The following is a 21,269-nucleotide window of genomic DNA, read 5'->3' as shown; positions in this document are numbered from 1 at the left end:
CATTTATATGCGATATTGATTAGTGTTGCGGATAATTTGCCTTGTAAATTTCGCATTAACAAATAACATTGCGTTTAGGTTTCCACACAAAAAAACACACATGTTTTCAGAGAAAATCCTTTTTATTCATTATCATTATCATCTTACAATGGTAAATGTGTGTAATTCCTCCATTCCAAAGTTGTCACAAGTTGAGACACTTTTGTTGCTTCGCATTTTACACCTAACATTTATGTAAATATATAAGCATTTACGTGTACATAAAGAGAATAATTATGTCCTACCATACATTCCTCACTGTTTCCTCCTCCTCCTCCTTTTGTATCCAATAAAGAAACTACACACTAAAAAAAGGATACAATCATCTGCCTCAGAGATTCATGGATAAAGAATCAATCAAATTGACAAATCTACTCAGTTAAGTTATAAGTAAATAAATGGAAAGTACGTGATTAACAGACGCAAATTTCACGCAAGAGAACTCAAGAAAAAGAGGGAAATCAACTCGTCTTCCCTTCACTATTTCGAGTGATGATGATGGGAAGTCTTGGTGCCCTCATTGGGAGGACGAAAGACTGTTCCCTAGGACTTCTTCCATGAATAATACATTTCCAGGGGTTTATTCACCTGCAAAGAGACCAATTGTCACTGCTGTGGAGAGAAATTGAGATGTAGAGTCAACTTACCTTCCAAAACTTCTCATTGACCTGCTGCAGAGACTGATTTCCGCTCAAGACGACCAGCTGAGATGGCTGCGGAGCGATGTAGATGCAGAAATTCACTAAGCGATACTGCTCGGGAAGCTCAGTTTCCAAGTCGAGTGTTAACCTCATTGCCAGATACTTGCTGAGATGATCAACTGTGAACCAGAGTGAAAATCCATTACAATTAGTTCGTACATCCATCTCCAATCAAGGGGGAGATAGTACAGCCAAAAGTGGTGTACAGCTCAGGCAGAAATAATTAAGGAGTGGAAAAACCTACAATATTCCATTCCTATGAGCTTCTTTGACTGACTAATCATCCAAATTCTCTGAATTTTCTTCGATTTTAACGCAGACAAACGTTCATATCTTTTTCTAGGTTATGTAACAAATTAAGGATAGGATTTAGTGAGTAGTTTGCATTGTTCTTGGCAGAATTAAGCATTTTCAAGCAATTAACAGTGCTTTTTTTTTGACCCTTTGATACCAAAAAACAGTGCAATTTATGCTAAGATTGAACATAACCTCAAAAATAGACATTTGGACTTAGAAAATGTCCATTTAGGCAACTTTCTAGGCAATTTTGTATTGTGAATCAGCAATTTTAAGATCATTGGCAAATCAAAAGAGATGTTTTTATGATGTAGAAAGTTTTTATACTGAGTTCTTAAAGCTTTTTTAGTGATATTTTTGAGGTTATGATCAGAAAAGATGTTAAAAAACAGCAGTTTTAAGTCGATTCTTATAGAAACATCGAATGGAAACTTAAGAGATTCATTATAAATTGAGAATTAATGGGGAAAAAGACTACAAGTTTGGAAGTGGTGTACAGATTGAAGGCATATTATCTCCCCCTTGTGTGAAATGCACAATTTCTGTGTGAACTTCCACTTGGCGTGGGCAGAAGAATGTTGCAGAGCATTCTTTCAGTCATTACTCAAAACCTATTACGTGAAATATTTCCATCTCTTTTTATTATTATTCCTATTCTTATTGTATTTCCCTTCCCCCCGCGCGCATAGAAAGCAATACCTTGTTTGGCATGGCGTGCAAAAAAGTGTCATTTTTAGTGTGATATGACTCACATGAAAGGAGCATAAATTTAATTTCCATTCTTTCCATCTTTTCTTTTTCACAGCTTCAATTTACATTCTTATTTTAAGAAGAAGATGAAGAAAAAAAAGACAGACACTCAATCTTCCGCAGAATCGTCTTTATTTCGTTACGTCTCATAAAAAATAAGAAATAAAACATCAACTGTGTGTCTCATGCAATTTCCTCTCTTCAGAACAGTACCACACACAATATCTTCCCTTCTATTCTTGTGAAGAAGCGGACAAGATTTCTGATGTCTTCAGACACTCCACAATCTCTCAGAACTCAAAGCCACACGATTGTAATGTCTGATAATTTCACACTTTTTAGATAATTAACAAGAGAAGAGCGCTCTTCGTGAAACATGAACTCATTATAATTGAATCAAAAGTTTGTTTTATTAAATGTTTTCACATACAAACATTATTATAAAAATACATAAAATTGAAATGCAGAGACTAATTTTTTTCCAACAAGTCCATCAATCGGAAATTTCACCTACTTTACTTTTAATCAAAAATTAATCACTCAAATTAAATCCATTGAGGGATTATAATTGTATTATTTTGAAAATGAAAATAACTCCAATAACATCACACTGAAATCATGTAGAAAGGTGTGAAGACTGGACTTTCGTGTTGTTAACTAATTTGTTTAATAACAACAACAACGAAAAAAAAATGAAATTCTAATGTTTTGCTATTTGTTTAATTACAAGAAAAGAAGATTATTATTTACTTATTTGTATCCGCCCATTGAAATATTTTGCGAAAAAGTACAAATTGATTTCTTTGAAGCCATAAATTGCTTCACATTTTTCTTCATTCACAAATTACTCAAATGCAGGGCGAATTATGAATTTGATCGATTAAGATTATTAGAGTAAATTTTTCTGCATTTCACACGAAATCCCACATCTTGAATCGTTAATAAAATCACAAATGTACTTTTTATTTGCTTCTCCTCTGAAGATAAGGGATTTTCGGTTACAATTTATCTCTTTTACTCCCCCCAAAAAAAGGGTTCTTGAGGGTTGCTTAAGTGAGGAATGGATTAACCATTTCAGTCGGAATATAAAAGAATATCCATGAATGGATGCAAATAAAAGTGAAAATCCCTTGGAATTACGCATAATGTGTGATGAAGAATTAAAGCCTTAATTCCATCGTTCTTAGAATACATAGAATATAGAGAATATATTTATTAATCGCTCAAAAGATTGTGCTTTTGTGAGTGAATTTAATTAATTTGCTTCACAATTAAAATTTTACGGGGTTTGTGATGAATAATTGTTTATTGGGTGCCGTTTAAACCCCCCAAATTAGTCAATTGCTTAAATTGTGGTGTGAAAAAAGGCCAAATCCGTGAAAAAAAAAACTTGCCGCAATCTAGGATAGAACTTATAAACGCAGATGTGCAAAGGAAAAGGACGCGAACATGCAATATTAGCAACCTTCCAAACGAGTATTGTGGAAAATTACATTTTAGACTTTAAAAAAGAGTTTTTAGAAGAAGTTTCGTAATATTTCGTAATTGTTTTGAAGAATAATTAATGGAATGGATGGAATGCATTATGGATTATATAAGGAAATCCGAAAGAATGCAAATCACTTTTCTCCAACCTGAGAAACCCTCGCGAGTTATTCGAATTCCTTCCAAGCTAGAATTTCACTTTAGCATTAAAGTTATCGACACTGATTTTAAACCAAATTTCAACACAATTTTGGGGAGAAATAATGAAAATTGGCAGTCTTAGAACTAATAAGTCCATAATCACTCCTATTTTTCCCCTAAAATTGTGTAAAAAGGAAATTTCAGGCATTTTGTCGACATTATTTCCGTGCAATTTCCTTGTTTGAACACAATTTTAGAGGAAAAATGGAACTGATTTAGTCCCAAGACTGTCGATTTGAACTATTTTCCGCCTAAATTGTGTAAAAACTTGGTTAAAATTCTCTGTGGAAGAAAAATCTCCATCCAGCAGTAATTCTGCCCAACAATTGAGAGAAATGTGGGAAAGTAATGACACTCACCTGTGGCATTTGCCGTGGTCTTGATGTAGCGCACGGAATTCTCCTTGAGCGCCTTCACCAGCTGATTGTCTCCGGCCATTTCCGTGGGATGCGGCTTGAACACCAGCTCGATTTCGTCGCTCATGCCCACGTCGGAATTGCAGTCGCCTTCGGTGTCGATGTTGGAGTCGTTTCCTTCCGTTCGGCAGTCCATCTCGCTGTTGCTCTCGGACTCCTCGGACCGCTCGGACGTCAGCACGGAGCGCGAGCGCTTCAGCTTGCTGTTGTAGCTGTTGGTGGACAGCACGGGCGACGGCGTGCTCCGGATGGAGGGCGGATTGGACGCCTGGCGATTGGGCTCGCCGCCGGCCGAGGCTCCGGCGCTGGAAGAGGACTCCCGGGTGGCGGAGTCACCGCCACTGGTCGGATTGCTGGCTCCGTTGCCGCTGGAGGAGTTCGCGGGCTGATTTCCGTTCTCCTCGTTGTTCTTCCGGCTGCGCTGCGGCCGATTCTGCGACTGCAGTTTTATGCCCTCCGTGATGGAGTTCACCAGGGCTGCCTGTGAGTGGCTCTGGTTGAATTTAGCCAGCACGCGCTCCTGGTGCGCCTCGTACTCGTCCCGACTCGGGTAGATCTTCGAGATGAGCAAGTCAAAGTTGGGATCGTGGCGCAGCGAGCGCTTCGACACCAGCTTCTTCCGGCACGTGGGGCACTCCTTGTTGCCGGAGCGCAGCGCCGTCACGATGCAGTCCGAGCAGAAGCGGTGCAGACACTCTTTTGTTGTCATCGTCTTCTTCAGCATGTCCAAACAAATGGGGCACATCAGCTCGCTGTGGAGACTTCGCGGCGACACCGCGATTTCCGTGTTGTCCGTGATGGCCTCCTGTGGAGATCGGTGGATCTCGTACAGGGACAAGTCCCATGTCTTGTTCACTGGCTCTGCAGAAGCCATGATTCCACAAGAAATTGCCTCTTTCTACAAAAACACCATCCACCATAAACACTGAATGACACTTTCAATGGCAGCGCAAATTCTACTGCTGTTTTATTACACCATACGATGGTAATTTTTTACCAAAATTTCAATTGAGAATTATCGGAATCGTCACTGTTCAATGATTCATATGATCTCTGAGTATTTTCCTTCACATTCCCAATATTCATTATGAAATATTGAAAATTCTTTTTGAATCTCTAATTATTTTACTATGTAAAATAATTACACGCCATTTCTCTTTCTGGTTGCAATACCACTCACCCAGCGGCGCTGTGCGCAGTCGGAGGACACGGCGCTGTCATTGGTTGTCAAGTTTGTTTTGGTTTTCCTCAGTTTTGTTGCAAATACGCCCTGAAATCGTAAATGTTCTGCAGAAATAGTGTATAGATTGGTGTTCAAGAGAGGTGTTCACGATGACGAGGAGCTACTCGAGGAGTCCCGCACGGCGGAGTAGAGCTTCGCACAGAAGAGCCTCTCCGGATGACGATAGAAAGTATCATCAGGGAAAATCGAGGTCAGGAAGACGCTCTCGGAGTCGCAGTTACAGCCCGGAAAGAAGGGGTTCCAGCTGGCGGAACGCCGACCACTATCGTGAGCGGAGTCATCATCGCCACGCGAATGGGGAAAATCGTCACAGACAGAGGGAAATGACGGAGTCTTCCCGGCCGGGAAGGGAGAGAAGTGACTCTCCGAAGCGTGTGAAGGAGTATGTGGAGCGATGGCCCAGCGACAAGTACTATGAGACCAATGATCCACGGAATCGCGCTGACAGGAGCCACTCGAAGTCCAGCAAAAAGGCTCCGATGGACGAATTGTTCAAGACGCGACGCGTGCAGAGGGAGATTATTGGATCCGAAGGAGCTGAAGTGGTGTGGGCAGCTTCTCCGGCGCGCTCAGAGACGTTCTCCGATGACGAAAGCAAGTGGCACGAGGAGGAGCAGTCGCCCAGTGGGCAGAAGAAGGGGAAGAAGAAGTCTAAACTGAAGGAGAAGAAGGCAAAGAAGAAGCAAAAGAAGAAAAAAGCGAAGAAGAAGGCGAAGAAGCGGAAGAAGGCTGACTCCTCCGAGGAGAGCAGTTCAGACGGGGAGGAGGAGGATGAGGAGGACGTGTGGGTGGAGAAGACGGCCACGGCGGGCAAGGAGAAGACGCTGCAGAAGGGCGAGGAAGTGGAGGAAGTTGGCCCGGCGATAAAGTCCAACTCTTCGCTGACGCAGAAGGACTTCGGACACGCCCTGCTGCCCGGCGAAGGTGCCGCCATGGCGGCGTACATTGCCGAGGGCAAGAGAATTCCGCGGCGAGGAGAAATCGGCCTGACGTCCGAGGAGATTGCCAACTTCGAGTCTGTCGGATATGTCATGAGTGGCAGCCGGCACAGGCGGATGGAGGCTGTCCGGATACGGAAGGAAAATCAAATCTACTCGGCGGACGAGAAGCGCGCTCTGGCGATGTTCAGCAAGGAGGAAAGGCAGAAGCGGGAGAACAAGATTCTCTCCCAATTCCGCGACATGGTCAACTCGAAGCTCAAGGGCGATCAGTAGAGCGAACTGTGTTGAATGTATTCTATATCTGCTTTGTAAAATATACAAGGGGGAGATAATATGCATTAAATCTGTACACCACTTCCGAACACTTCCAGCACTTGAAATTTCTCAAATTGAATTAAAATTTCTTAAGTTTACAATCAATATTTCCGTAGAAACCCATTTAAAATTACTTTTTAGACATCTTTTACGATCCTAACCTTGAAATATCATTAAGAAATCTTCAAAATCTCCATTTGGAAGCTTTCTAAATCTCCAAATCATCTCTTTTCATTTGTAAATGATCTCAAAATTGTTAATTCAGTGTCAGAAACGTCTAGAAAGTTTTGTAAATGAACATTTTCCAAGTTCATATTACTCTTTTTGAGGTTATATTTGACCTCAAGACAATTTCTAGTGTTTCTTGACATCAAACATAAAGAATATCCGTGTTACTTTCCATGCAAATGCTTAATTTTGCCAATAAAAAGTAATCTTGTCGACTTTAGCATAGGAATTGATATGCTAGAATGCGAAATATTCGTTACATAACGTAGAAAAAAGGATTATTACGTTTATTTCTGGCGAAAATCGAAGGGAATCCAAAGAAGCAGGAGAATTTGCCAGCAAAAGAAGTAGTCAGGAAAGGAATATTAAAGGTTTTTCAGCACTTCCACTTCTTAAGTACTTCTGCTGATCTGTACACCACTTCTGACTGTTTTATCTCCCCCTTGGAAATATATGCAGTTGTGTGTTGCCTGCAGAAGAATTGCGCAAGATGTTTTTTTCTCCATCATCAGACAACAAGAGAGCGACAGTTGGGCAATGAGCCATTGCGGGAAATGCGTGGTGTGTGCGTATTTTTAAAAATGCGCGGGAGGACGACGTCAAAAAAAGCTCCGAAGTGAGGTTATGCGTGAGGTGCAGGAGTGCAAAAAACGCGAGCGATTCCACAAGAAGTTGCGTGGCTTTTCTCTCTGGCAAATGGTGATGGTAAATTGGCGTCTTCCGCCACGAATCGGGAGTGCATTGATGTGAGAAATCCAGCGAGGAATCAGCCACTGTTGTGCCTGTTGAGTGTGTGAATTGCCGAGGTGAGAAATCTTTGGCCACCATGTGGAATAAATTACATAAAACGTGTTTTTGTTTTGATAATTAATCAATTGCTGGCTTAATAATTTCCACTCTATTTGCTATGATTCGTCATTTGCATATGAAATATTCAAATTGGTCGTATCTCTGCGGTGCTCCGTGGCTGTGATGTGTGTGTAATTTGGGGGGGAAAATGGGAGGAAAACAGCTGGGAAAAGTGCGTTCCGGAGAGCAGCTTTTGCACACCTTTTGCTTCCCCTCCACTCAATCTCCATGACGCACGCACACACGCGTTTCTTCTTCTGGCTTTCCTCCACGCAAAAATGCGCTCTTCGCCGGCCAGAAAGGATGATGCAATCCTTCTTGGTCATTGACTGATATCCTCCAGTCTCTCTGGTTGTGTTTGGATTGCAAGCGGAAAAAGCGGGATTAATTAAGTGAATTTACTTAATTGAATTCAATTGTTGTCTTACCAATTAAGACACTGTCGCGCGCGCGAGACTGCTTATTGAAGCTCTGCGTCTTCCAGCGATCAGTAGGAATGCCGTCGACCACGAGAAGTGACGCTCCCACGGAGCTGCGGACCGTGAGCAAGAGTGTGGACGAGATCAGCCCCTGCGATGGACCGCCGCAGAAGGTGCAGATGAAGAAGCAGCTCGGCCTCCTGGAAGGATGCGCCATTATTCTGGGAATCATTATAGGATCAGGTAATTCTCTTGAGGCTTGCCACGCCTCAACAGGAGCTTGACACTCTCGTCTCTTCTCGCAGGGGTGTTTGTGTCGCCCAAAGGAGTGATCCAGGAAGTGAACGCCGTGGGAACTTCGCTCCTGATCTGGGTGGTTTGCGGCCTCCTGTCCATGATCGGAGCGCTGTGCTATGCTGAACTCGGCACGCTCATACCAAAGTCCGGCGGCGACTACGCCTACATCCTGGAGGCGTTCGGCCCCCTTCCCGCCTTCCTCTATCTCTGGGACGCCACGTTCATCTTCGTGTAAGTTGCGCACGAGCGCGAAAACCTTCAAGAGAGACACTCATCGACCTTTCTGCAATTCACAGACCAACGACAAATGCCATCATGGGCATGACATTCGCCAGTTACGTCCTCCAGCCGTTTTTCCACAGCGACTGCCAAATTCCCGGACTGTGCATCCAACTGCTGGCCGCCGTGACCATCTGCCTGCTGACATTCATCAACTGCTACGACATTAAGTCCACCACGAAGCTCCAGAATGTGATCATGTTCGCCAAGATCGGCGCCCTGGTGATTATCGTGCTGGTGGGATTGGTGTGGATGTTCCTGGGACACACGGAGAATTTCGATGCGCCCTTCGCGGACACCGAAACCGACCCAGGGAAGCTCTCAGTCGCCTTCTACTCGGGCATCTTCTCATACGCCGGCTGGAACTACCTCAACTTCATGACAGAAGAACTCCGCGAGCCGTACAAGAATCTCCCCAGGGCCATCTTCATCTCCCTGCCACTCGTGACTGTGATCTATGTGCTGGCCAACATGGCCTATCTGGCGGTGCTGACGCCACAAGAGCTGGTCGCCTCCAATGCCATCGCCGTGACTTTCGGCAACAAGGTGATGGGCGTGATGGCGTGGGTGATTCCACTGATGGTGGCCATCTCCTCGTTCGGCGGACTCAGTGTGCATATCATGACCTCGTCCAGGATGTGCTTCGTCGGCGCCAGGAACGGCCACATGCCCGCCATTCTCTCTCATATCAACATCAACAAGTTCTCCCCGACGCCGTCTCTCGTCTTTCTGGTGAGTAAAACCACAAATTCCTTGCAAAATCTCGCTACACTGAGACAAAAATCGTCTCGATTGACCTGAATTTATTTTTTGGATGAAAATGGACTAAAATTAATCAAAGTAAGCCGAGAAAATCAAGTCAAAAGCACGATTATTTAGCATCTTTTCAAGAAATGTTTTTTTTTTGTCTTGAAAACATGCAATAAAAAGCTTATTTATTTTGATAATATTACTAATATTCTTGTACAAAACCTTTATTTTTAATGTTACAAATAAGAAAAATCTATTCTCAATTTATTTTCACTGCAAAATCGACTTAAAGCCTCGTTGCAACTTAACTTTCCTGTCATTTTAAATAAGCTGTCAAAAATATGAATTCGTAAAAAGATGTTGCAAGATTGCGAGTTATGATATTTACGAAAATGGGAAATCCATTGGCGCTTGAAGTCAATTCATATATTTAGTCGTGTGAAACTAGAGAAAAGCTAGAAAATTCACGTGAAAACCAAAGAAATAGACAGAAAATGTTTTTATCGTATTGAAATTCGTATTAAATAAACCCTAAATTTGTCTTGCAACGCCTTCTCGATCGTCTTTCATTCGTACTTCACACTAGCGCCACCGGGCGGCCGCAAATATAAGCTATGAAGAGCGGAAAGATGCAACACAAATTGGTAGTTTTTACGAACTGGAATACGAAATTCGTAACGTTGCAACGACCAATTAGTTAAAAAAGCTTATTTAAGTTGAAAATAAGGTAGAATATTGAGCTGAAATCTTATTTCACATTAAGGTGTGGAAAAAGACTTGAAATTATGCCAAGAAAAGTTATTAATTTGATGCAAAAACCGTTTCGTTTCATCGGAAGGTGGAAAACTTAAATTTGTGACTGTCGAAGAGCTTGAAAAGAACTCGAAAATAGGTAAATTCAGGTGATTTGGAAGACCTTTCGCTCGTTTCTTGCTTCAAGAACACTTTATTTCTCTAAGTGTCGATGCCAATGCTCAATTGAGTGGCTTTTCCACAAAGCACGTCTATATTTTTCATCAATTGATGACGATATGCAAATTTGTGGCTGTTTCTCGTGTAAACACAATTAGACTTCATCATTTGGTTGACACAACATCAACTAGAGTGTCCGGCAGAGTGAAAAGTCCCCGGAATTGTCCAGTGATAATTTGTGCTAATTTAATAAATGGCACAACTGTGCAATGAGTCAGAAATTCAGTGGACCAGACACAGATATAAGCAAAATATTCTGTCATTTTTCCCACAGAATCTCCAAAAAGGCCAAAAGAATGTTCATGCCAATAAGTTAAATTGATTCACGCTCAACTTTTGTGGTTACTTTTCAAACTTTTCTATTTATCTTTATAATATATGAATGGGAAAGGGAAAAGAGGGTGGAGGAAAAGGGTGTGTTTTGGGTATTGTTGGAAAAATGTGTCACAATTTCAATTTTGAAAATTGCAGCACCGCAACAAGAAGCACTTCAATAATTCATGTCTTCTTCACTGTTATTACTTTGAATAACATTTCCAGAAGCATGAATTTGCACAAAGTTTCATATTGGTGGTATTTAAATTTTCTTGTGATGCATAAAGACTCATTATTGCAGCAGCACAGCTCTGCGATGGCACAAAATGAATGGCACGACGGACTGCAGAGTTGAGAGACTCTGGGTGGAAATTGTTTTAAGCTCAAGCACTTCACTGTATATTCACTTATTCACACTATATTCACATTTATTCTTTGTCCGGCTGCAAATTTAGATTTTAGAGATGCAAAATTCAGTGATTCTCTGAGCTTCGGAGCTTCCAAAATGTTCAGTTGACTTGCAAAAGTTTCTTATTCACTCTCAATTTCTCATATTAAATTCACATTTGCACATTTAAAAGACTTTTTTTGACTTCTTTTCTTGCCCACAAAAATGGTGAAAAGTCATTAATTTGTCTTCACAGCATGGAAAAATATCTCAGGAAATTTGTAAAAATAATAATAGTGATCTAATATACATGGAAAAAGTTTAATTGGAAAACTTCAACGGAGAAAACTTATCAATATTTGCCTGTGAAATGTCAGAATAAAATGTCAAATATGTTTGTGTGAAAGCTTTCCTACTTTCAGGATGATACCTTGTGAATGATAATGGAGAATGTAATTTAGCAATAAAAGAATGGCTTCACACTCTGCGCCCGTATTTTTGCACACTTTTTTTTTTAAACAATGAGCTTTTGTGGAACCATTCAATTTGGATTGTTTGCAGAGTTCATTGAAATTAGTCCTGAAAAACACATCGAACCAAAATTCTCATTTTTATCACGGATTTGCAGTGTTTTTTTTTTATTGCCGAGAACAAAACGCGGCTTTTTAATGTTGTACAGGCAAAATCGACCTTTTTCAAGAGGCTGAGTTGAAAATTAAGCTTAAATTAATTGTGAAATTTGCCAAATTTACCTTTAAACACCTTTCAGTCGTCCATTGAATATATTCAATATTTTGTGGACATTCCAATTGATTTTATTAGTATTCATTGGAATTTTTGACTGAAATATAGAAAAGTTAATAGAAAAATTGAAAATATTCATTTACAGAGTCGAATTTCATTCTTTTTGGAGTTATTTATGTTTTTCAAAGAGGCGTTTTAATGCATTTTGAGACAATTTTTTTTTGAAAAAATATACGACAAAGCATGAAAATTTATCCATTCGCGTATTTTGGATAGATAAGATTCATTACATTTATTAAAATGCAAATTTCAATATCTTTCTTAACAGAACAGATAAAAAAGCTTTTCAAAAATACATTAGCGTCATATTTCACTGGTTTAAAAGATATAAACAATGAATTTCATTAAGTTTTTACACTATTTTGAGGGAAAAACAGTAAAAATCGGCAATCTAAAGACTAATTAATACATATTGGTCCAAATCAGTCTTATTTTTGGCCTTAAAATTTTGTTCAAAAAGAAATTTGAGGCATTTTGAATCGATAAGTGTCGGTAAGTTCACCCATTTATCGATATTTACTAGACATTTGCTAGCAATTACTCGTGAAGCTGGAGGTCTGAAATTTTCCATCAATCTTCCCTCATTAATAAATAAAGATCATATCAATTTGAAGACAATCGAACAATCCTTAATCCGTTTCTGAGACTAAAACCGAGCCAAAGTACAAAACAAACCGAACCAAATAATCTTTGATTATTTCTTCGGAACATTTATTTTGGGGCTTCTTAAAGCGATTTAAATTAACTTGAGGTGTCTTTAGGATAATTAGTCTGCCGATTTTCATTCATTATCTGGACTTTATACGTGTTCGTTATGAAAATTTGATTAAGTGAGTATCAAATTATGGGATGTGAACAATATGCGACTTCAAAGGATCGTACAGAAATTTTTTGACTGCGCAAGAAAGGACATTTTATCAGGGAAATAACCAGAAAGACTTCTTATTCCAGCAAGAGAGTTTAGAGCGCAATTGACCGCGCAAAAAGGGTTGATTTCGCGGAAAAAGTGTCACTGAATAACTTTTTCGACAAATTATTCAGCATTTTTAGACAGATTCCGTCATGTCTGCTTCTAAATTCCATTAGAAATTGTTTTCTAATGTCCCTCTAATCTTTTTAATATCGCGAGGAACAGATTTCACGAGTCTGAGACTAAAAGCAATAAATATAATAATGAGAAAGAAGACTTAAGCACTGATTTTCAGTCGTTTTTCCACCTAATTGTGGGGTCAAAATCGTTCAAATTACTCACTAATTCACTAACTTACCGACTTTTCAACGTGGTCTAATAATTCCCTAAGATGTTAACTTTGAAAAATCGACTTTCCATACTTACTTTTCGATTCACCCGTCGATTTGTACAGCAGCAATTGAACACTGAGGATTTATTATAGGAAAAAAAGTCACGAGAAGGATTATCTTTAGTCTGAATTGGTAATATTGTGAAATAAATATATTTAAAGTGAGATAATGAAATCATTGATGTTTTACAATGAGAATTGAAAAATTAATTTTTTCAATTTCAACAGTGTTCAATACTTGTATCATTTGTGGAATTTTTTTTGCTTATATTTGCGTTGGTAAATTAGAAATTTTTATGATGGTCAAAAATTGTTGTGATTTCTACTAATTAACATGATTAAAATCAAAAATTATGTGCAACATTCAGGCGCATTAGACTGGAAAGTGTTTCATGAATCATCAAATATCGCAAATATATATATATATATATATTTTGACCAATAATTATCATAACAAAATATCAATCAATTAGAGGTGTAATTATTGAGCTTCACCGAAATTTCCTGAATGGACAAATGATGCCCATTTGCGTGATTCCCAGTTTCCATTGGAAATATAAACAAATTAGTTTTGTTAATGTTGATTTGACAGAGTTTCACAGAAAATTTAAATTACCACCGCATGTGATTATTACGGCTATCACAGGTCTTTGAATACACATTTCAATTAACACAAATTCATTGGCTGTCAGGTGTTCCGACAGTCAAATGAAATACCACACATGTCCCGGGGCTCGATTAATTGGGACAGCGCAGTTTTTTTTATTGTTGCTGTTCCTCATGGAAATCTGGTCGATTTCGGTGGTAATTGCAAATTCACAATATTCTGCGTGTAAAGAATTCTTCATGTGGAAAACTGTTGTGAACAATGCCATTTGCTAAAGTGATACAACTTGTAGGAATGGATGGGAAAACCACAATTTGTGCAGCCGCGTGGCTATTCTGCAGCACAAGAGAGAGAGAAAGAGGAGCAAAAAATTCAATTATGGAGAGTGTGTTTTTATTTCTGTGAAACTCTCTTTTTTTTGCCATCTTGTGCCACTGCAGAAATTTCTCCGGGAGAAAATCCCTTTGATGAAGAAGCCATACTTCATTCTTTGGGAGCTTCCTTGTGAGTTCAAAGAAGAGAGTCTCGATGGGATTAAATTGAATTATAGCACCTGAAGTCGGTCAGTAAATTGTAATCTATGCACAAAGCAATCAATCTTACTTTCCACGCCAATATAGAAGAGATATTATGGTCAAAAAGTCAGGAGAAGTAAAGTGTCAATAAGCAATTACCGATTTTCTGTACCCTATAATAAGAAAATGACTAAAAATCACACTTTCTTAAGAGCAAAATGCTGTAATTTTCACAGATAAATTATTGTTCTTGGTGGATTAAAATGAAGAAATGGTGCGAAAGCGTTAAACGATAGTTAAAAATATACTAAAAGTAATTTGACAAGCCAAATTCAGGACGTTCTTTAATGTAAATGTCTTCTAGACATTTCAAATTCATGATTTAATGTAATTATTCCAGTCAGTATTATGATAATAACGTGGATTTAGAGCAAAATATGCAGACGATATATTCATATCTTTCTTCATTTTGCAATATCTCAGCCCCGAATTAAGGATATCGTCATGATTTCAACGTCATTTGAAAGACCATTAAATTCTGATCACTTTTTGTCTGAAGGTAAATGTCTCGAAAATTGAAGGAAATCTTGATTTTTTAGCACCAAAAGTAAAAATGACCTAAATTACATAGATATTCTAACCTAATTTTCGCTACTGTATTTGAAAGTATTTCAATATCATCAATATGATGCGTTCTGAAGTAATATTAAAGAGAAACTAATGCAAAACTTGGGGAAAAGAATTGTTCTCTTCATATTTCTAGGTTATGTTATGAATTAAAGACAAACTTTGCCACTAAATAACCTTCAAAATCATTCATTCTTGCGTCTAAACTGGTAAATTTGCAATTTACTGGCACAATAATGATGAAATCTGACGGAGATCACAAATTTTCAATTTTAAACTGTGTTAAATATGTTAAGATTGAACATAACCTCTAACATATTGTTTCAGAATTCAAAATTGCCTATTTTCAGAGTTGTTTGATTGAATTTTCTACTCAAAAATGGTAAATTTCACCTAACTTTCGATTATTAACAGATTAATATTCTCCAGATTTGCATTTCAAAGATTCTAAATAAGTTTCCGAGTAATTTTTTAGGTTATAATCCAAAGCGCAGCAAATAGAGTTTGATAGATTGATGTTTTTTCAAGTTATTCGTGCGAATCTTAGAAGAATTGAAGTTAAATTACAGAAAATAATGTGAATCTTTAAGTTTTCTTTCCATTATATAATCTATTTGCCATGAAATAATATTTTTTTGTTATTTTAAGACTTTTTTGTCATTGCTTTTGGATTAAACTTTGAAAATAATTGAAAAATTACTGTCCAAATGCCCCAAAGTGAGGCAAATTGCAGAAAATTCTTGCGTTTTTCCACCCTGAGCAAGAGAATTCAAAAGATCGAATAGAATTTCCCTCCAAAGTTTAATCTTTTTGTGCGTCCCAATCTACCCCACTCTCCCCTATATCAAATTATCCGCTGGAAACTTCATGTATTTCTAAAATACAATTTTTTCTGTCATCTTTCCGGGCCTGTTAAGTAAAAATCGCGTCTGTTTTGGGACAAAAACTCCTAAATTTGGCCGAGAAAATGAGGAAAAGCACTAGAAGTGTCTGTGATTCTCCCACGGATATTGTGCACACTGTTTAGCCGTATTGCCTTCCCCTTGTGCCATGCTTAGTCACCTCGCTGTGATATGCATTTGAATGCGATTGGCTTCTTTTCAGTGCATCCTGTCGCTGATTATGCTGTGCATCAGCGACGTGTACGTCCTGATAACATACTGCAGCATCGTCGAGTCCACCTTTATCATGCTGTCCGTGGGCGCTGTGCTCTACTTCCGCTACAAATATCCGAAGAAGGAGCGACCCATCAAGGTGTCCCTCTGGATACCAATCGTGTTCTGCCTCATTTGCGCCTTCCTCATCGTCGTGCCGTGCTATGTGGCGCCCTATGAGGTGGTCATGGGCATTCTCATCACCGTCACGGGCATTCCCTTCTACTACATGGGCGTCGTGTGGCAGCGGAAGCCACGCTGGCTGACGACAGTCATCGTGAGTGGCACTCACGTCTGCCAGAAGCTCTTCCTGTCGGCCACGGAGGAGAAGGAGGACTGAAGTGAGAGAGGTTTTATTGCTAACAATTTTACTGCGCTGTGAAGTGGATCTTCGGTAAAATCTCCAACCAAATTGTGCGAATCTCAGAATAATTTCAACATTTCTCTCTATCCACACAAAAACCATTCACTTTAATGGATTGTTTATCTCTTTTTCAAGGATATTATTGTAGTACTTAAAGGCCTATGAGGTATTTTATACATTTCTTTGTACACGTGTGTGTTGTAGTTCTGCAGAAAATGGAACGAGTGTCGTAGAAGAGTAATTTTGACCACAGTTTGACAAGAGTTTGTTCAATTATATGTACTTCTTATGTTAATCACTGGACTTTAGTGTGTAGATTTATGTATACTGGATAATTTTCGAAGCATTTCCGCGTAAAAATTCCCCCTTGAATATGACCCAGTTTTGATCTGATGTTGTAATAATGTGTAGAAAAAAACCCAATTGTGAGAAGAATTTAGACATGTTTTGTACAAATGATTAAAGAATCCTCTGAATCTCCTCAGTTATTGCTTGGCTAATGAGACCACAAATTATTGCTGGCTTCTCCCAAAGTGTATTTATTTATATTATGTGAATTGTTACTTGTTAAGCTTGTCTCCCATTCTCAATTCAGCATGAAGAAGGAAAAAAAGAAAGAAATCTTTGTATATGGAAAAATTGTAAGGAACACATAAAAGAGAGAATAAATGTACATTATAGAGTTTTAAATGCAGAGAAAATGCAAGAAGAGGAGAAATAAAAACCACATTTGAGCATAAAATTTGGAATTTCCCTTTAAATGTTGATTTAAGTGATAGAAAATTCAACGAAACCAAAATGTTTCCAATACAAAATTAGATTCCCAAACACACAGACACAGAGAGAGAGAGAAGTTAATTTAATTTTATGACATACGATTTCGTTGTAATGTATAATTTCACAGCTATGCAAAACTGCGAGGATAAAAAGAGCTGAAAGAGTGTATCAAATGCGAGCACACAAGTTTTATTTTCAACCGTAATTTCCCATCTAGAGCGCGATGGCACTTTTGTATTGTGACAGGGGCCAATTTAATTTTGGGTGCACACCAAAATGGGAGGGCAAATTTAATTAAAGTTGCATGATTAAAGTGATTAAAGTTATTGAAAATTTCTCACCAGAAATTTTATCGGTTATCCAAAATCTCACCTTCTCTCTATATTCCAATTTATGGCTCTTCTGCGAAGTTGTGCGAACGACATTTGTAATTCGGTGAAAGCATTAGTCGAGTAGAGAAATGATGAATTTACTGAAAATTGCTTTTCTATGACAATTTTCTGTATAAATGTAATGATGAAATGTTTCCAGTTTGTTAAGGGGTTGTTAATATTGGGGTTGCAATGCTACTTCATAAATCTTCAGTTCATTTTCAGTGCATCGCGATGCATTTATTTTCTGTTAATTCCTAATTGATCTATTTTGACGATACAACGATTTCGCGGTGGTTCTCGAAAAAGAAAACAAGTATTTTACGTCTTTAAAATTTTATTAAGGCGGTTTTCTCGACTGAAAAACTTACAAACACCAAATTACACTAGGGAACAAAAATCACACTTTTGTCTGTCCTTTTCATGAGATTCCTTGTTGAGGAAAAACCCTGTATTTCAGTCAGATGGAGAAGAAATATCGCTTTAGCATGCATTGGGGAAATGCTGCCCCAGAAGTGTTCTACACACAAGAAAAATAATCTGACATAAAACTTTTTTTCGTTTCGGAGATATTTAACATATTGTGGCCAAGAAACAGGCGAATTTCTTACCAAGTGGCGCACAAAAGATCATTTCTGACCAACAAGAAAGGATCTAAAATTCCCACAATGTTTGACAAAGTTGTAGATAATTTCAATATCTATAATTTGAGCCTGATTTGGGGGAAATCCGTGGAAAATTGGGCGAGATATGAGCACATAAGTGCGGCAAAGTGGGGGGGAAATAGAGGAAAATAGGCTCCAGGAGGAGAACCTGAGAATCTAGGGGGTCAAGTAAGGCATCGTTGAAAAGCTGATGACTCCAACAGTTCATGAAAAGGGTAGAAATCTGTTTCCTAGTTGTTATATAGACAACATTGCTTAAATACTTAATCTTTTATCGAATATTTACGGTTTTACGCAAGGTTTAACGTTCAAAACATGTGTGGAACTGGAAAAACCATAAAGTGTCCTTTATTCGTATTCAGCATCAATAGGTTGTCCTTAAATATTACTTCAAATTCCTTTTCACAACCCACAAAATACATTTTACTTGCAAAATCTTCACTTAATTTCTCTGATTAATAGAGATTTATAATTTTTTTCTGTAAAATTCTTTTTCACGTTTTTTTAGTCTCTATAAATGATCTCCAAACTGATCCAAAATATTCCCTTAACATTCAATCTATCTTTCACACCTAAAATTCCCTACTGAGTAGATTTTTTTTACCTTTTGAATATATTTTTTCTCCCTCAATTTCCCTCTTCGAGTCTATTATTATGACCTATTTTCTACGAACTAAAGTATTAAAATCTTATCCAGAACTTTATTCGAAGCAATGAAGCGAATCAAATCGAAAATGCATGAAATAATTGTATCGTCATGCATCACAATGAAGCAAAAATGCAAAATGTTTTGTGGCCAAGAGGAAAGTCACTAGTGGCTTTTTGAGGAATCTTAATGGTCTCAATCAATATTTAAATATCAATTTTCCAAGTAAAATTGGAAAATAATGAAAAAATAAATATCCTTGGCAAAACCTTTCAATAAAGTTCATTATATTCAAATATTTTTGGAATATTGAATAAAAATTAAGTAGCAAAAGTCACAAAATTAGTCACAAGCTGAATTTGAACGCCTAAAATTAAGAGGAAATACAATTGGGACTCCAACATGCCTTTAGAACTTAATTTGCTGCCCTCTGGCGGCAATGTGTGGAGAAAAAATTCAAATATTCGCGCGTGACTTTCCTTGTGGTTTTGGTATTCAAAATCAATCTTAGCAACTCTGCAATTTGTGGAAAAGCAGTGAAACCTGAAGAAAAATCATCACACAGCAAGTCAATTGCAACAATCTTGTGATAATAAATTAAATCCATTGAATCACTTTGGCGAAGAAGAACTAAATTATTTATTACCGCCAGAGATTTACATGAAAAATTTCATACTAGACAAATTGTCTGCAACAAGTCACGAAGTTTCCACAGAAACTTTCTTGTGCTCTTTTTTTTCTCTCTGTGTGGCACACGACATGTTGCATATTCACAGTGAAGATATGCAAATTCAGAGCCACTCGTCGATGGGAAAGGAAGTTTCAGGAAGCATTATGTATATGACATAAAATGGAATTCAATTTCTTTATTTTTTCTTGTGTAACATTCTATTCTCGAACAATTTTTATGGTTATTCAATGAGGGACGAAAGGAAAATTTCTGAAGAAAACAAACTTTTCTCCATGGCATCCTTCACAAAGGCGACTCCTCAGGAGCAAGTTGTGGAGTTTGTGATGTCCTTGCTCCCTTTGCCATCTTCGCAAATTAAACTCCTCGCTGCATTTTACCTCTTCGATGAAATTTCATAATTTTATTTACCTATTTTAGTCTCTCTCTTTCTCTCTCGTTTGTAAGTTGCGCCAGGGAATGAAATGCAGTTTTTTCTTTGATTCATTTATAAAATTCTTCTCTGGACAGTTTTGCAGTGTTGAGCAAACACTGGGTGTGCTGCTTCTGAGGAGCTCCTAGACACAGGCAGACAGAGGGAGGCGAACAGGAGGTTGAGACGCAACTAATTCAAACTCATAAATAAAGCAAAGTATAGTGCTTTATATATTTTATATAGGGATGCCTCTCTCGACACAAGTAACACTGCACGTTTATGCACTTGTGCTCTCAATACAATTTCATCTTCTCCTCGGCGTCCGCAGTTGCTTTTCCTCTGCGTAAAATATAAGATTTTTACACTTACATCTCGACCATTTTCTCTCTTTCTATTCAATTAACTTCTTACCAATCTTCTCTCTTTCTCCAATTACATTATTTGCTCTCAATTTTATCCACTTTCTGGCTTTCTGGTTTTTTCAACTTAAAAATATTCGCTGCTTTGCCTTTTTTGCTCTAAGTTTTTCTTCCATTTATTTTTTTTCTCTTTATTTCTTATTGTGTTTTCTCTCTTTACATTTCACATTTTAAATGTAAGTTATAGTTTAATTCATTACTCCTCTTTTTTTCTTTAAACTCACTATCCAATAATGATAATTTTTAAATATTGAACGGACTAGTAAGGTTATTTTTTTTCTTTATTTTTAATATTCACTCATAATATCAATTTTCACCTTATCTTTCCTTTAACATTTCTCTCTTCTTACTGTCTTTTTCTTCTCAACGATTTTTTTTCCTGATTTGCAAAACTGTTCAGATTTATTTTAATGTGACAGAAAAATTGCTTTGTAAAAGAAAATGCTTAAAAATTCTTGTATAATCTTGTTATGTTTTGCAGGATAAAATATATATTTCAATATATTTTTCATAGAATTTGGCATTCAACGTTCTTTTTGTCAGGATGTAAACTTTTAGCGAGGATTAATTGTTCATCCTAATGATTTCTCAACTGATAGTTTCAAAGGGGAAAAAGTCACTGATTGATTTTTGAGCAATCTTTAAATATAAATTTTCATTTTTAAATCATTAAAAAATTATTATTTTCCCTTGTAAAATTGCAAAATAATTAAAAATTGAATATTTTTGATTAAATATTTAAATAAATTCAATTACATTTAATGAATTCAGAATATTTAATCACAAAGTTAATGGTCTGAAATCGCAAGTGACTTTTCCCTTGGATATTTTAATATAATCCTAAATTAATTATTGCATTTCACAAATGAATGCTGTGCGCACTGAATGAAACTTTGTCAATTAAAGGTTTTCCCAAAGGTGAAATAAATATATGGAGCAATTCTCAGTCACACACAAAATGTTAAAAATGTGTTATATTGGTTTAACACACGCATTTGCTTGGCGATTCGTTGACGACACAGGTTAAACCA

At 37.6% G+C, this 21,269-nt stretch overlaps 3 protein-coding genes across 3 annotated transcripts; 2 read left to right on the top strand and 1 right to left on the bottom strand.

The window, feature by feature from the left end:
- Window positions 1–122: 122 nt before the first annotated feature.
- LOC132258212 (E3 ubiquitin-protein ligase RING1) lies at window positions 123–4,830 on the bottom strand. The gene is made up of 3 exons (XM_059755415.1): window positions 3,833–4,830; window positions 687–859; window positions 123–627 (listed from the first exon to the last, which is right to left on the bottom strand). The coding sequence occupies exons 1-3, from the start codon at window positions 4,761–4,763 to the stop codon at window positions 583–585; spliced, it is 1,149 nt and encodes a 382-aa protein (XP_059611398.1). The 5' UTR covers window positions 4,764–4,830; the 3' UTR covers window positions 123–582.
- Window positions 4,831–5,090: 260 nt separating this feature from the next.
- LOC132257431 (NKAP family protein CG6066) lies at window positions 5,091–6,437 on the top strand. The gene has a single exon (XM_059754320.1). It carries the CDS (start codon window positions 5,222–5,224, stop codon window positions 6,344–6,346), a length of 1,125 nt encoding a protein of 374 aa, XP_059610303.1. The 5' UTR covers window positions 5,091–5,221; the 3' UTR covers window positions 6,347–6,437.
- A 623-nt stretch (window positions 6,438–7,060) lies between these two features.
- Window positions 7,061–16,999, top strand: LOC132258203 (Y+L amino acid transporter 2). The gene is made up of 5 exons (XM_059755398.1): window positions 7,061–7,422; window positions 7,950–8,127; window positions 8,190–8,412; window positions 8,478–9,192; window positions 15,844–16,999. The coding sequence occupies exons 2-5, from the start codon at window positions 7,962–7,964 to the stop codon at window positions 16,231–16,233; spliced, it is 1,494 nt and encodes a 497-aa protein (XP_059611381.1). The 5' UTR covers window positions 7,061–7,422; window positions 7,950–7,961; the 3' UTR covers window positions 16,234–16,999.
- The last annotated feature ends 4,270 nt before the right edge of the window (window positions 17,000–21,269 follow it).

The sequence above is a fragment of the Phlebotomus argentipes genome, unplaced genomic scaffold (genome assembly GCF_947086385.1).
Source record: "Phlebotomus argentipes unplaced genomic scaffold, Phlebotomus argentipes genome assembly scaffold_4, whole genome shotgun sequence".
NCBI classification, from domain to species: domain Eukaryota; kingdom Metazoa; phylum Arthropoda; class Insecta; order Diptera; family Psychodidae; genus Phlebotomus; species Phlebotomus argentipes.
This window is presented reverse-complemented; position numbering and strand designations above follow the sequence as displayed.